Consider the following 13,191-nt stretch of genomic DNA (forward strand, 5'->3'; position numbering starts at 1 on the left):
GAAATTGATCAAATGTACTGTCAAGATGCATTGATAATTATTGGTGATTGGAATACAAACGTTGGAAACAGGAAGGAACAGTAGTTGGAAAGAATGAACTTGGTGGTAGGACAGAAGCTGGAACTCACATGATGGAAATTTTGCAAAACAACTTGTTTATAGTAAATTCCTTTTCCAACAGCATAAAGGCTGCTATATGCATGGACTTCTCCAGATGGCATACATGGAAATCAAATTGATTATATCTGTGGGAAGAAACAATGGAGAAGCTCGATATCAGCAGCTAACATCAGGCCAGGGAATGACTATGGAACAGACCATCAATTGTTCATGTGTAAGTTCAGGTTGCAGCTGTAGGACCTATACCTGGACCAAGTGGCAGTCATGCAAACAGACAAGGGCCTGCTGCATGACTTAAAGTCATAGAAGGTGTGTGTTGGTGTGGAATCCTTGCACCGTGTTCTATCTCATATACATCGGCCACACATTCATCCTGGATGTGGACTAGATGAAGAAGAACTTGGCATCAGGATAACGGAGGACGTACTAACAACCTGCAGTATGCAGATGACATGACCTGGCTTTCTGAGGACTTGCAGAGAGGACTTGAAGTACTTGTTGATGCGGACCGAGGATCGGGGCTTTCAGAATGGATTGTAGCTCAAAGAAAACCCCAAATCCTCACAACTGTATCAGAGACAAAGTCACGATAAAAGATGGAAGTGGTCATGGATCTCAGTTGACTTGAATGCAAAGTCAATGCTCACGGAAGCATCAGTTAAGAAATCAAATGGTGCACAAGAGCTCGCTGAAGTGGTGTTTTAGTTGCTTCATATGCATGTGACAGCTGGACCGTGAATAAGGGAAACCAAAGCAGAATGAATGCCTTTGAATTATGTTATTGATGCAGAATATTGGAAGTCCTACAGACTTCCTGGAGAATAAGCAGATCTATTGCAGAAGAAGTACAACCAAAGGCAAGGGTATAAGACATTGTCTCATCGTTGGGGCACATATTCAGGAGGAATCAGTCTCTGGAGGAGGACATCATGCGTAGTAAGGAAGATCCTTTCAAAAGACGGGATCCCTCAATGAGATGCCTTGACACCAGGGCTGCAACCATGAGCTCAAACTTGCTCATGAGGTTTGGTGCAGGACCGGACATTGTTTTGTTGTTCGAGGGTGACTATGAGTTGAAACTGACTCGGGAGCACCAACAATTCTCTTTAGAAGACACTGTCTACTAGACAGCACTCTCTAGGGTCACATCTGTCCTGAACTAACAGTGATGAAACTAACACATCTGGAATCTTTCTTAGAGATTACACTAGAGCCTTAGTTATCGAATGTTGCTATAACAACTATCATGAGTGAGTGACTTTAACAAACACTTATTTTCTCATAGTTAAGCCTTCAAGTTGGGGTTCAAAGTGACTGCTCTAGGTAAAGGCTTCCTCCAAATGTTCTGGGGGAAGACTTGTATTTTTTTTCATAAGCTTGTGTTTATTGAGTCTTTGGAGACCTTTATGAAGCACAATATCTATTTTATCCATCTTTGCTTAATGTACTCTATGTCAAAAGAGATTGATTACAAATACATCCTACAATAATAATAATAGAACCCCTAGACTTTTTGCCCACACCCTCCTCAAAGAACAAAATTTTCTAAATAGAAATACAGAGGTTATAAGGGCCTCAGATACATTTTTAAAAAATTATGCCAACCTTTAAAAAATAGGATATTCCTATGTAGGGATCATCGAGTTCTCTTCCTGTTGTAGTGTTTTTTAAGTATGCCACATCACATGCCCATGACAGTTCATCAACAAAAGTACATCCTCTCTGCCACTGAGTTAATTTGGATTCACAGCCACCCTGTGAGACATGATAGAATTGCCCCTGTGTTTCCACGACTGTAGCACTTTATGGGAATAGAAAACACCCTTTCTCCCAGAGCTGGCTGGAGGTTTTGAGCTGCTGACCTTGCAGATCTCAGGCCAGTGCTTAACTACACCACCTCCAGGGCTCCATTACCAAAGAAAGGTTTGCTGTGGTAGGCCAGGTGGACTATGGAAACAAATCCAGTGACACTCATGTATGTGTGAGAATGAGCTCTGTATCAAGAAAACACCCCAGTCCAGTCCAACTCAAGTCCATTAGTCCAATACAAGTCCATAAATCGCTCCTCAGATTCACCCAGTTACAAGCAATGATGCAGACTGCAGGAATATCACAGGTTGGCGAGTGCAGAATCATGTGAATCCAGGCTCCTGGCAGCAACCAGGGTCAGCTAGCAGGAAGGTGTGGTAGTTACATAATCTGTTGTCAATTTGAGACTTAAGAGGGAAGGGGTGGAGTTTAGCCTGGCAATCAGGTCACAGCTTGTTGATCTCATTTGGAGGTGCTAAGGAGAAAAGTAGCTTGCTGGAGGCGGGACACACACACACTCCCTCTGAGACATTCCCAGTTGAGAAGACACATGGAGTTATGCTAAAGCACCTTGGCACAGGAGGAGACTCTTGGAGACCCATGCAAGTGCTGAGATGCTTACATTACCACTGGATCCACAAGACTTTCCACCGAGTGGCCTGTGATCTTCCTACATTCGGCATCATTGCATGTGTTGCAGGAGTCTGAAGAGGAATTTATAAATTGGTATCGGACATATGGACTAATATTGGACTAATGGACTTGATCTGGACTGGGATGTTTTCTCAATATACAATTGCTCTTGTATATAAAGCTCTTGAGTGTTTATGAATTTGTTTCTCTAGTCCACCGAGACTAACACGGAAGGTGAAGGCAGAGAGAAAAGGGGAGGTTCCCAGGACCATCCCTAAGAGAAGGCCTCGCCCACAAGGAGTCACCTGATCTACAGGCTAAACTCCAACGCTAGACTTTTAAACAAGTTGACGTGAAATTATGTAACTACACATTTAGTTGTGTCCCGTTCAATATATCCGCAGCACTGTACTACCTGGGTTCATGTGTCTTCACTTCCAGTCATATCTGGTTAAGTCATCACTCATCTCATCGCCTGGGCTAACCTCAGCGAATATGAGGGCGCGCTCAGATTTGCCATTCTCATTGCTGTTTGCTTGTGCATATTCATAGTATTGATGTCAAGCCATGGTTTTCATGAAGAAATACATCACATTGAAGATTAGTTGAGCTATGACATGTCCTTAGGAAATTCATTTAGCTAATACTTTACAGAATCTTGGTTGGGGGACACCTAGTTTTTCTTCCACATATTTAAAAATCCAGTCTATGCCCTTTAGTAGTAAGTAGTGGTGACAGGTCAAAACTATAAATCATAAAATATGTCATAGACATATTTTGACCTTGAATTAAACAGGTCTGCCCATTATGCTAATGTAGCTCCTTTTAAGGTGCAAACAGTAGCAGGTAGCCAATGCGGAATGGAATCAGGCAGCCTATTGGTAATATATTTCCCTTGGCTGTATTTCCTAATTCTGTCTGAATGACCACTTGTAAGTCCACAATGGCCAGAGAATAACCAAAAACTCAAACTCACTGCTATTGAGTCAATGCACCGGGAAAGACAAGCTTTCGGCTCCCTAAAAGGTAGTCTTGGAAACCCAGAGGCGGTCCTGCTCTGGCCTATAGGGCCGCTATATGGCAACGGGGTGAGCTAGGAGGGCCATGACTCTTGGTTTAATATGACCTTGGTGCCTCCGTGTCTGTGTCACAAATGGGCGCAGCTTCCAGGGCAGCCCAGTCAGACCCCTGTCCCCGCACCGAGTCTGGAGCACTCGGTGTCCCTCTGGGGCTGGACCGCTTGCGTCAAAAGCGGGCGTCCCAGGGGCGGGAGGAAGCCCAGACGTCTCTGCCCGTGATTTGCGAGCGCACACGTCACTCAGCAATGAGGGGGCGGGACCTGGAAAGCCACCCAATCAGAAGCCTCGGGGGCGGGGCGGAGCGCCGCCCACCCTCCGAGAGTCCAAGCTGCGCGCAGCCGCGGTGCCAAGGCTTCGTGGGTTCCCTGCTTGGTCCCGGGCGTCGGGGTTTCGGCGGAGAGCAGCCGGCGGTCCTCCGGAAGCTGGGAGATGGTGAGCTGGGGTGAGGGCACGGGAGAGGGGCTGGCCGAACCGGCTGGAACCGGCCGGGCGCGCGGCCCTGGGCTCCCCCGGCCGGGAGCGGAGCCAGGCGCGCTGCCCACGGGAGCCCCGGGCGGCCCGGCTTCCCACCCTTCCTGCAGGTGGGCTCCTGCCTGGAGCGATTGGGCCCGGTCAATAACCGCTCCAGGTTGAGCAGAAAATAGTAACATTGTGTTAGAAGACCCATCCCCGGAGAACACTCACAGCCCCCAGGCCTGTAACTGTTTTCCTACATTCCAAGAATTACAAAGTTTTGATACTTGCCTGTTCTCCTGCAGCTGTTGACATACAGCTACGCATCTTCATAAACAGCATACAGCAGTGCAACGGGGGGAAATCGCGTACTCCTAGAGTGCCCGGCTTATCGAAGGCTTCCCCCACTTATCAAAGGCTGCCTTCTTCCCCTTGCACCTCCAAACAAGGAGGCTAATTCGCATATCGATTCCTCTTAGCATTGCGATTTCCTCTTCTCTAGCTTTAGCCAAAGTTGGCAGACCTGTCAGGCTGGACACACCTGGCCAATGTTTATGATGTATGGGTTTGGACCCTCTGGTGGCGCAATGGACTGCGAACTGCAAGGACTGCAGTTCGAAACCATGGGCTACTCCAAGGGGGAAAGACGGCTTTCTGCTCTGGTAAAGAGTTACAGTCTCGGAAACCCACAGGGGCAGTTCTGCCCTGCCTTGTTGGGTGGCTATGAGTGGCAATAGACTCGATGGCAGTGAGTTTTGCTACTATTATACATCGTAACGTGTATATCTGACATGCAGGATGTATTTTCATTTGTTACAAATTGAACATCACTAAACATAATTAAAGCGTAGTGATTGATCACAAAACTATATATCGTGAAATAGTTATTTATGTGTTTCCTGATGGTCTTAGGTGACACTCCCCCCCCCCATGAAAGGGTCTTTCGACCCCCTGAGGGGTTGCGACCCACAGGTTGAGAACTGCTGGCCTAGTTCCACACAACTCATGGGTGGTAGACTCAGGCAGGGTCTGAGGGTTCCAGGGTGGGAGGTGATCTCAGGGCCCTCGGGCTACAGAGCCAGGTAGGGTGAGTAGAAAGCATGGGTGGTGGGGCCTACAGGGGACCCAGTTTTCCACGAGGCTTCCGTATTTGTGGGAAGCTTACATCCATTTGAAGCCATTGTTCCCTTTCCTGTGTTTTTTAGGGGGTTATCAGATTCCTAGCCTGCACCCCAACTCCCAAATGCCAACTTCATACCAATTCATGCCATGATCATCATCAACTTTGTGTGAGCTGTTTGCCCTACTTTATGATTTTGTACCTTGGCATGGGGGGCGGGGAACTGTCATTCATCTCAGTGTGGAGGAATAATCCAGACCCCACAGCGGCCATTGTCTTGGGGAGCTAGTTGTTATCAGCTTACTCACCTGCCCCAAGGTTGGGGTGGGAAGTCTCCTGATAAGGCCTTTTCTTCCCCAAACCCCAGTTTAAAGGCCTTGTGGAGTTATTCGTCTTCAGCTGACAGGAATTCCGGAAAGTAAGGAGAGTGGTAACAACAGTTACCATCTGTGTTGGACAGGGTTCTCTAGAGAGACAAACCAGATTGCTAGTAATTATATATGAATATATTTATAAAGATAGATATATAATACAAGAAATGAACTGTTAAATTATATACGATAGATAATACAAGATATTAACAGTTAAATTATAAAGCAGTGAGACACTAGCAGTCCTTTAAGGCTTGAGAGCCGCCAGTTGCCAGTCCCCTTCTGTAGAGAGAGCTGGGCTATATATGCCCAGGCAGCAAACATCAAGGCAGGTCCCCAACTGTCACCAACTGTCGGTCCCCAGCTCCAGAGATGAACATTCCAATCTTGTGGGCTTAAAGGGACCTCAACTTACAGCGACACAGTCCACAGGCTAGGCATCCCACAGGTAGTGTACCCCTTTAAACTGAGGCACAGAGCAACCAAGGTGAGGCTCACCGAGCCATTTATCCCTCTGCCCTTCAGTTAATCCTACTTGTGTTTCTCGGCCAGGCTGGCACCATAAACGATCGCACCGTCCTCTGGGATCTCTAGCAGTGACAGGAAAACCTAAACCGAAGGCGTCTTACGCCAAGACTTGCACTCTGGGAAACCCACAGGGACAGTTCTGCTGGCCCTTTTGGGTGGTTATGAGTCAGAATGGACTCATAGCGGCGAGTTTGGGGTTTTGTATTTTCTACACAACTGGAGTGAACCAAAGAGGAAATGACTGGTTTTATGGCTCCAGCAGTCAACATACCTACATAACAGGAACTTGTTAAGAGAGCAACAGGATTCAGAAAAACTAAGCATACAAAACTAAGTTAGCAGGAACTGAGTTGTTTGGGTCAACTAAAAACAACAAATAACAATAATAAAACCCTGTGCAACTCAACTGCCATCAAATTGATGCTGACGCATAGTGACCCTGTCTCAGGATGACTGACTCTGTGGGAACAGAAAGCCCACTCTCTCCCAAGGAGCGGCTGGTGGTTTTGAACTGCTGGTCTTGTGGATGGCATCCCGACGCATAACCATTTCCCCTTAACACATTCATTTAAATCTCTCATCAGGGATTGGCAGTTTTCCTTATATTGGTCTTACACTCTCTTTTAAGGTTTAATGTCTTACTTTGTTTTAGTGCTTATCTAAATAACTCCAGATCCTAATTGCTCATGGCAAGTGTGGATGGAAGTAATTGACTTTCCCATATTGACTTATTCCTTCCCGGAGTGCAGTGTTCTGTTTTGGGGGGCGAGGGCGGAAAGGCAATTGATTGAGGAGTTTCTACATAGATGATTCCGTCATCTGCAGATAAGGACAGTTCTACGTCTGCTGGTCGCTTTCCGGTCTACTTGTGTGAGCTAGAACTTCTTGTAGGAGAACCGCAGTGGTACAGCGATAGGTGGTTAAGGTATGTGGCTACTAACCAAAAGGCCTGTGTTTTGAACTCACTTACTGGAGATGCCGTAATTTGCTTCCACAGAGATTTACAGCCTATGGGGCACTCCCCTATCCTCTGTGGTCACATGTTGGGTTGTGAACCACAAGGTCAGCATTTTGAACCCACCAGCCCCTCTGGAGAAAGGTGTGGCTTTCTGTCCCCCTAAAGATGTGTGGTATGGCAGAGAGGCAGTTCAGCTCTACCCCTTAGAGTGTCTAGGGAGCCCTGGTGGTGTAGTGGTTATGAGTTGGGCTGCTAACTGTAAGGTCAGCAGTTCGAAACCACCAGCTGCTCTGCAGGAGAAAGACAGGACTTTCTGCTTCTATAAATAATTACAGTCTTGAATATTCACACAGGCAGTTCTGCCCCATCCAATTGGGTCACTATGAGGTGGGATCGACTCAGTGGCTGTGAGGTGGGTTGTATAGACTGGCTGTGAATTGGAATCTACTCCGTGTCAGTGAGTTTCAGCTTTGAATATGTGTGGTTAGAGGACATGTTGTCTTATTACTGATATTAGGGAGAAGACATCTGTTTCCTCACAATTAAATATATTACTGTTAGGTGTTACTGCGTTAGTTACCAATTAAAGTAGTGCTATGTACAGCAGAGCAAGACGCTGCCTAGTCGTACATGGTGCTCCCAGGTGTTACGTTTTTAACAGTTTTATTAGCACTTCATCCACATGTCATACAAGATAGCAACTCAGCCATATCAAGAAAAGTTATACAGTTATCACTGCATTCAAGTCTAGAATGTTTCCCTTGTACTCATTGTTATAAATATAATGATCTCTTTTTTTTAATTGTGGCAAAAATATACACAACAAAACATTCTCCAATTCCGCCACTTCTACTCCATGTATAATTCAGTTCCATTGATTATAGTCTTTGTGTTGTACAACCATTATTGATACCCTTTCCAAACCGTTCCACCACCATTGACAGAAACTCAATGCCCCTAAGTAACAACTCTTTCACTTCGCCCATGGTAGCCATTGGTCAAGTTTGGTTTCTTTTCTTTTCTTTCAGTAGTTTTCTTGATGTCATATTCACATATCATATACTTAAGGTGTACAAAGTGGGTGCATAAGCAAAAGTGGTGAGGAAAGCTGATGGTGCCAGCTATCAAAAGATATAGCGTCTGAGGTCTTAAAAGCTTGAAGGTAAACAAGCGGCATCTAGCTCAGAAGCAACAAAGCCCACATGGAAGAAGCACACCAGCCTGTGCGATCATGAGGTGTCAAAGGGATGAGGTATCAGGCATCAAAGAACAAAAAATCATTGTGAATGAAGGGGAGTGCGGAGTGGAGACCCCTAGCCCATCTGTAGGCAACTGGACATCCCCTTACAGAAGGGTCTCGAGGAGGAGACAGCCAGTCAGGGTGCAGTGTAGCAATGATGAAACATACAACTTTCCTCTAGTTCATAAATGCTTCCTCCCCTGTGGGGGAAAGGACAGCCCCCAACAAATCATCACTGGTCCTGTAGGCACAATGGTACGGCGATAATAAGTAAAGAGTATAGTGAAGTCATAGAGAGCATGAGAGATCGAAGAGAGACTGAAGTAATGGAGTCAGACACAACTCATGGTACGTGCCCACCTCAAAGCTGCTTGGTGGGCCTCGTGGGGAGACTGTGAGAGCAAGAGCAGGAGAGAGCCCCAACTTTATTGCTCACCAAGGGTTCTATCTCCTTCTGGGGCTGTGACTACAGGTCACCCCACGTCAGAGGAAGGGGCAGTACAATAGGCACACACATCACAGGAAGGGGATGTACGAGAAGCATGAGCGTGACAGGAAGGGGATGAGCTAGGGGCGTGCCCATAGGAATGGGAGGGACTAGAGGTATACATGTGACAAGATGGGCAGACCCTAGATTCATGATGGCAGCCTAACCTTTGTCACCCTTGGGTGGACTTGACCTCTCTGGGGTCTCCTACAAGGAAACGTCCACTACTACCCTTATCAGAAGGAAGTGGGTCCTACTTGTGGGGTACAGTGGTGACTGCTCTAGATGGCTGATAACCCTTAGGGAGAATAGCCCCTGACCTACTTCTGTTGACCTACAAATGTGTAGCAAGCAGCTAAGTTTGGGATATATTTGGGGGAGGCAACTTAGGAGAAATATTTCTGTTTCCCACACTCCCCCCCACCCCACTATCATGATCCCAATTCTACCTTACAAATTCAGCTAGACCAGAGGATGTACACTGGTGCAGATAGAGCTGGAAACAGGGAATCCAGGACAGAAAATTCCTCAGGACCAATAATGAGAGTAGGGAAACCAGGAGGGGAAGGTGGGGTAGAAAGGGAGAACCGATCACAATGATCTACATATAACCCCTTCCCAGGGGGACAGAACAGAAAAGTGGGTGAAGGGAGACATGGGACAGTGTAAGACATAAAAAAAGTAATTTATAAATTATCAAGGGTTCAGAGGGAGGAAGGAAGGGTGGGGAAGGGAGGGAAAAAAATGAGGAGCTGATACCAAGAGTAGAAAGAAAATGGTTTGAGAATAGGGATGGCAACAAGCGGTCACATGTGCTGGACACAATGGATGGATGTATGGATTGTGATAAGCGTTGTAGGAGCCCCAATAAAGTGATTTTTTAAACGCGTTGTGTATATACCGTCACAATCCGCTCTAGTGCTCCCTCCCGCCTGCCCACATTGGTGTTTGAAGTCATTCCTGCAGCAGTCCATCCTGTGGAGGGGCTTCTTTCTCTCGCGCTTCCTGCTTTACCTAGCCGGGTTTCCTTCTCCAGGGACTGGCTCCTCCTGATCATATGTGGGATACAGTGATGAAGTAGCTACGGAAATAATTTCATGGCTGGGGTCCCCACCACCTGAGGAGCTGTGTGAAAGGGTCACGGCCTGAGGAAGGGTGAGACCCGCTGATGTAGAAAGTCCGTGGGACGCAAACATGGAGCACTCGGGGCGGGAATTCACCACGACAGGTAGGCTTGTTCTTCTGGCAGACCATGGTTGGGATAGTTTAGGGTTTCTGTCAGCCTCACTGGGTCAGGATTTTCAGTGAGCATTACTGCTGCAACTGCTTGTGCACGATCTTCAGTGACATTCTGCGGAATTGTTTGACAATTTCTGCATTGTGTTGGTCACTTTCTTTGGAGTGGACACCACTATGGATCTCTTCCAGTCAGGTGGCCAGAAAGCTGAAATGCAGACCGAAGAGGGCTTCCAAGTGTTACGGCACTTTGTTGAGCCATCTCGCTGGTGTCCAGTCAATTCCTCTCTGCGCCTTTGTGGTTTTGCTAATGTCTTCCGAGTAGCTTGGACTAAGTCTTTCAATAGCCTTGACTCTTGATCCTATGCTATCTCGACCTGGTTGAGAGTCGCCATTTCTTTTTAGTACAGTGATTGCCTATTCTTTCCATCTTTTAATGTTTCCTGCATCGTTCAGTATTTTGTCCATAGAAACCTTTAATATTGCAATTTGAGGCTCAATTTCCCGCCCTTAATTCGTTTAGCTTGAGATACGCTGAGTGTTTTTCTTTTTCTTCCATCTCTCACAGCTACGGTAGGTTCCAGATCAAGTTTTCGCCTTTTCCGATACCCAGTTGGTTCTTTCCATCAGGTTTGAATCTTCAGTGTTCAGTGCATCAAATCTGTTCTTCAGATTGTATTGATCTTCAGGTGGGATGTACTCGGGGTCCCAGTTTTACTTTAGTGAACGATTTTAATTTTCTTTAGCTTCCACCGAAACTTGAGCTTGAGCAGTTGCTGGTCTGATTCACAATCGGCTCCTGGCCTTGTTTTGGCTGATAATCTTGGACTTCCCCACCGTCTTTCTTCACAGGAGTAGTCCGCCGGTCCCTGTGCGCTGCATCCGGTGAGGTCCTGCAGGACAGTCGCTGTTTATGCTACTGGGGAAGGTACGTGCGGTGAAGAAGTTGGTGGCCCTGCGAAGTGCCGTCATGCGGTCTTCAGTTTAAATTCTGTCGCCAGGGCTACATATTTCCTGACTGTTCTCCCTCCCAAATTGCTTCCAGCGTTTATCTTCCTATCGCCAGGAAGCACCAGTGCATCTCGATTGCATGTCTGGTCCACTGCAGCTCGCAGAAGTTGATAGAGTCCTTCAATTTCTTCAACGTGGACTTTCCAGGTTGGTGTGTACACTTGAAGGACAGTTGTATCAGCTTGCCTTTCTTGCAGGCGTGCACACATTGCCACTTACACCATTGTGCTTCTTTGTAGAACTTTCCATCCTTTTTTTGTTGTTGATCTCTTTCTTTTTTTTTTAAATCGTTTTATTAGGGGGTTCACACAACTCTTATCGCAATCCATACGTCCATCAATTGTGTAAAGCACATTTATACATTCATTGCCCTCATTCTCAATACATTTGCTCTCCACCTAAATCTCTGGCATCAGCTCCTCATTTTTCCCCTCCCTCCCTGCTCCCCCTCCCTCATGAACCCTTGATAATTTATAAGTTATTATTTTGTCATATCTTGCCCTGTCCGACGTCCCCCTTCAGCCACTTTTCTGTTGTCTGTCCCCCAGGGAGGAGGTCACATGTAGATCCTTGTAATCAGTTTCCCCTTTCCAACCAACCCTCCCTCTACCCTCCCAGTATCGCCCCTCACACCACTGGTCCTGAAGGGATCATCCGCCCTGGATTCCCTGTGTTTCCATTTCCTATCTGTACTAGTGTACATCCTCTGGTCTAGCCAGACCTGCAAGGCAGAACTGGCATCATGATAGTGGGAGAGAAGGAAGCATTTAGGAGCTAGAGGAAAGTTGTATGTTTCATCTTTGCTACATCGCACCCTGACTGACTCGTCTCCTCCCCGAGACCCTTCTGTAAGGGGGATGTCCAGCGGGCTTTGGGTCCCCACTCCGCATTCCCCCCCTCATTCACAATAATAGGATTTTTTGTTCTGATACCTGATCCCTCCGACACCTCGTGATCGCACAGGCTCCTGTGCTTCTTCCATGTGGGCTTTGTTGCTTCTGAGCTAGATGGCCGCTTGTTCACCTTAGAACTTATCATTTTTCTTTTTTTTTGTAGTTAGTTCAAGGATCATTTGTTATAATTTTTCAAAAAGAATATAGACATGTTCTTTGATGATAAATGAGATCCCATTCCTCTTGAAAAAAAAACGGTTATTCCCGGGATGGTAAACTATATGATTATCTGATTCAAAATTACTAATACCAGTCCATTTCACCTCACGAATGCCTAGGATATTGATCTTTGTGCATTTAATTTCATCTTTATGACTTCAGTTTTTGAAGACCCTTACTTTGTATGGTCCACGTTCCCCTCCATGAACCAGGGCTGGGTGGGCTGACAATGTCATGACCAGGTGGTTCCCCTGGTGGTTCCCCAGGTCCTGTTTCGTTCCAGCCCCTCTCACTTGTGGCAGAATACATTCCTTTATGTCCCCTTTATCTTTGTTCCTGGAAAAAACAGCTTGGGAGTTTCCCTCCTGAGCCCTGGGAAGTTATCTTTGCCCTGGTTTTCTACATGGAGGGGTAAGCTGTAAACAACTCGGCTCTTTGTCTGGTCCTGGTCTTAAGCTTGCCCTGTGGTTGCTATGCCCTCCGTACATTATGCAAACAGAGTGACCATAAATAAAGAATTTTAAAACGACTGTTCTGTTGATTCTCACTCCCGGGCCCCCCCTGTAGGATGCAGGAGAACGGGGTTTTCCAGACTGGCCATCAAGGCAGCAGGTGGCCACACCTCTTTCTCTCTGAGAACCTGAGCCAGCTGCTGTTTGAGAACCCACCATGCCCCCAGGGCGCCTTCCGAAGCGACTCTGGGCTATGAGCACGTCCTGGCGACAGCCTGCTTTGCAAATGAAACGTCTGGTCTACCGGGCATAGATCAGTCGGTTCCTGGACCTGGTGGCAGACTGAGAAAAGGTGGGCCTGGTGGCAGTGGTGTCTGACTTCCTCTAGTTTCACAAAAGGAGAGGAGAAGGCTCAGTGTCATCAGAATCAGCTGCTCTCAAAGGTAAAAAGAACTCTGTGAGGTTCAGATCGGGCATGCCTGCACCCTCAGACCTTACCACTAACACTTGGCACCAGCTGTCCTTCCGGCCCACTCCCCATTTTTCAGCTGGGTTCAAGAATTCATTGTACAAGGCGCCCAG

The 13,191-nt window shown here is 46.8% G+C and overlaps 1 protein-coding gene across 2 annotated transcripts in view; it reads left to right on the plus strand.

Annotated features, from left to right (window-relative positions):
* Positions 1–3,957: 3,957 nt before the first annotated feature.
* Positions 3,958–13,191, plus strand: part of LOC142443410 (uncharacterized) — a 31,504-nt gene continuing 22,270 nt past the window's right edge. Inside the window, exons 1-3 of one of the 2 annotated variants that reach the window (XM_075544798.1) lie at positions 3,958–4,073; positions 10,887–10,962; positions 11,080–11,192. Coding sequence is in view for 1 of the 2 variants with exons in the window: in XM_075544793.1 (XP_075400908.1) it covers positions 4,071–4,073 (3 nt within the window). In the remaining variant the exon portion in view is untranslated. The remainder of the gene's footprint in view (positions 4,074–10,886; positions 10,963–11,079; positions 11,193–13,191) is intronic. The other variant, XM_075544793.1, reaches the window with a different exon arrangement.

Source organism: Tenrec ecaudatus, chromosome 1, assembly GCF_050624435.1.
Source record: "Tenrec ecaudatus isolate mTenEca1 chromosome 1, mTenEca1.hap1, whole genome shotgun sequence".
NCBI classification, from domain to species: Eukaryota; Metazoa; Chordata; class Mammalia; order Afrosoricida; family Tenrecidae; genus Tenrec; species Tenrec ecaudatus.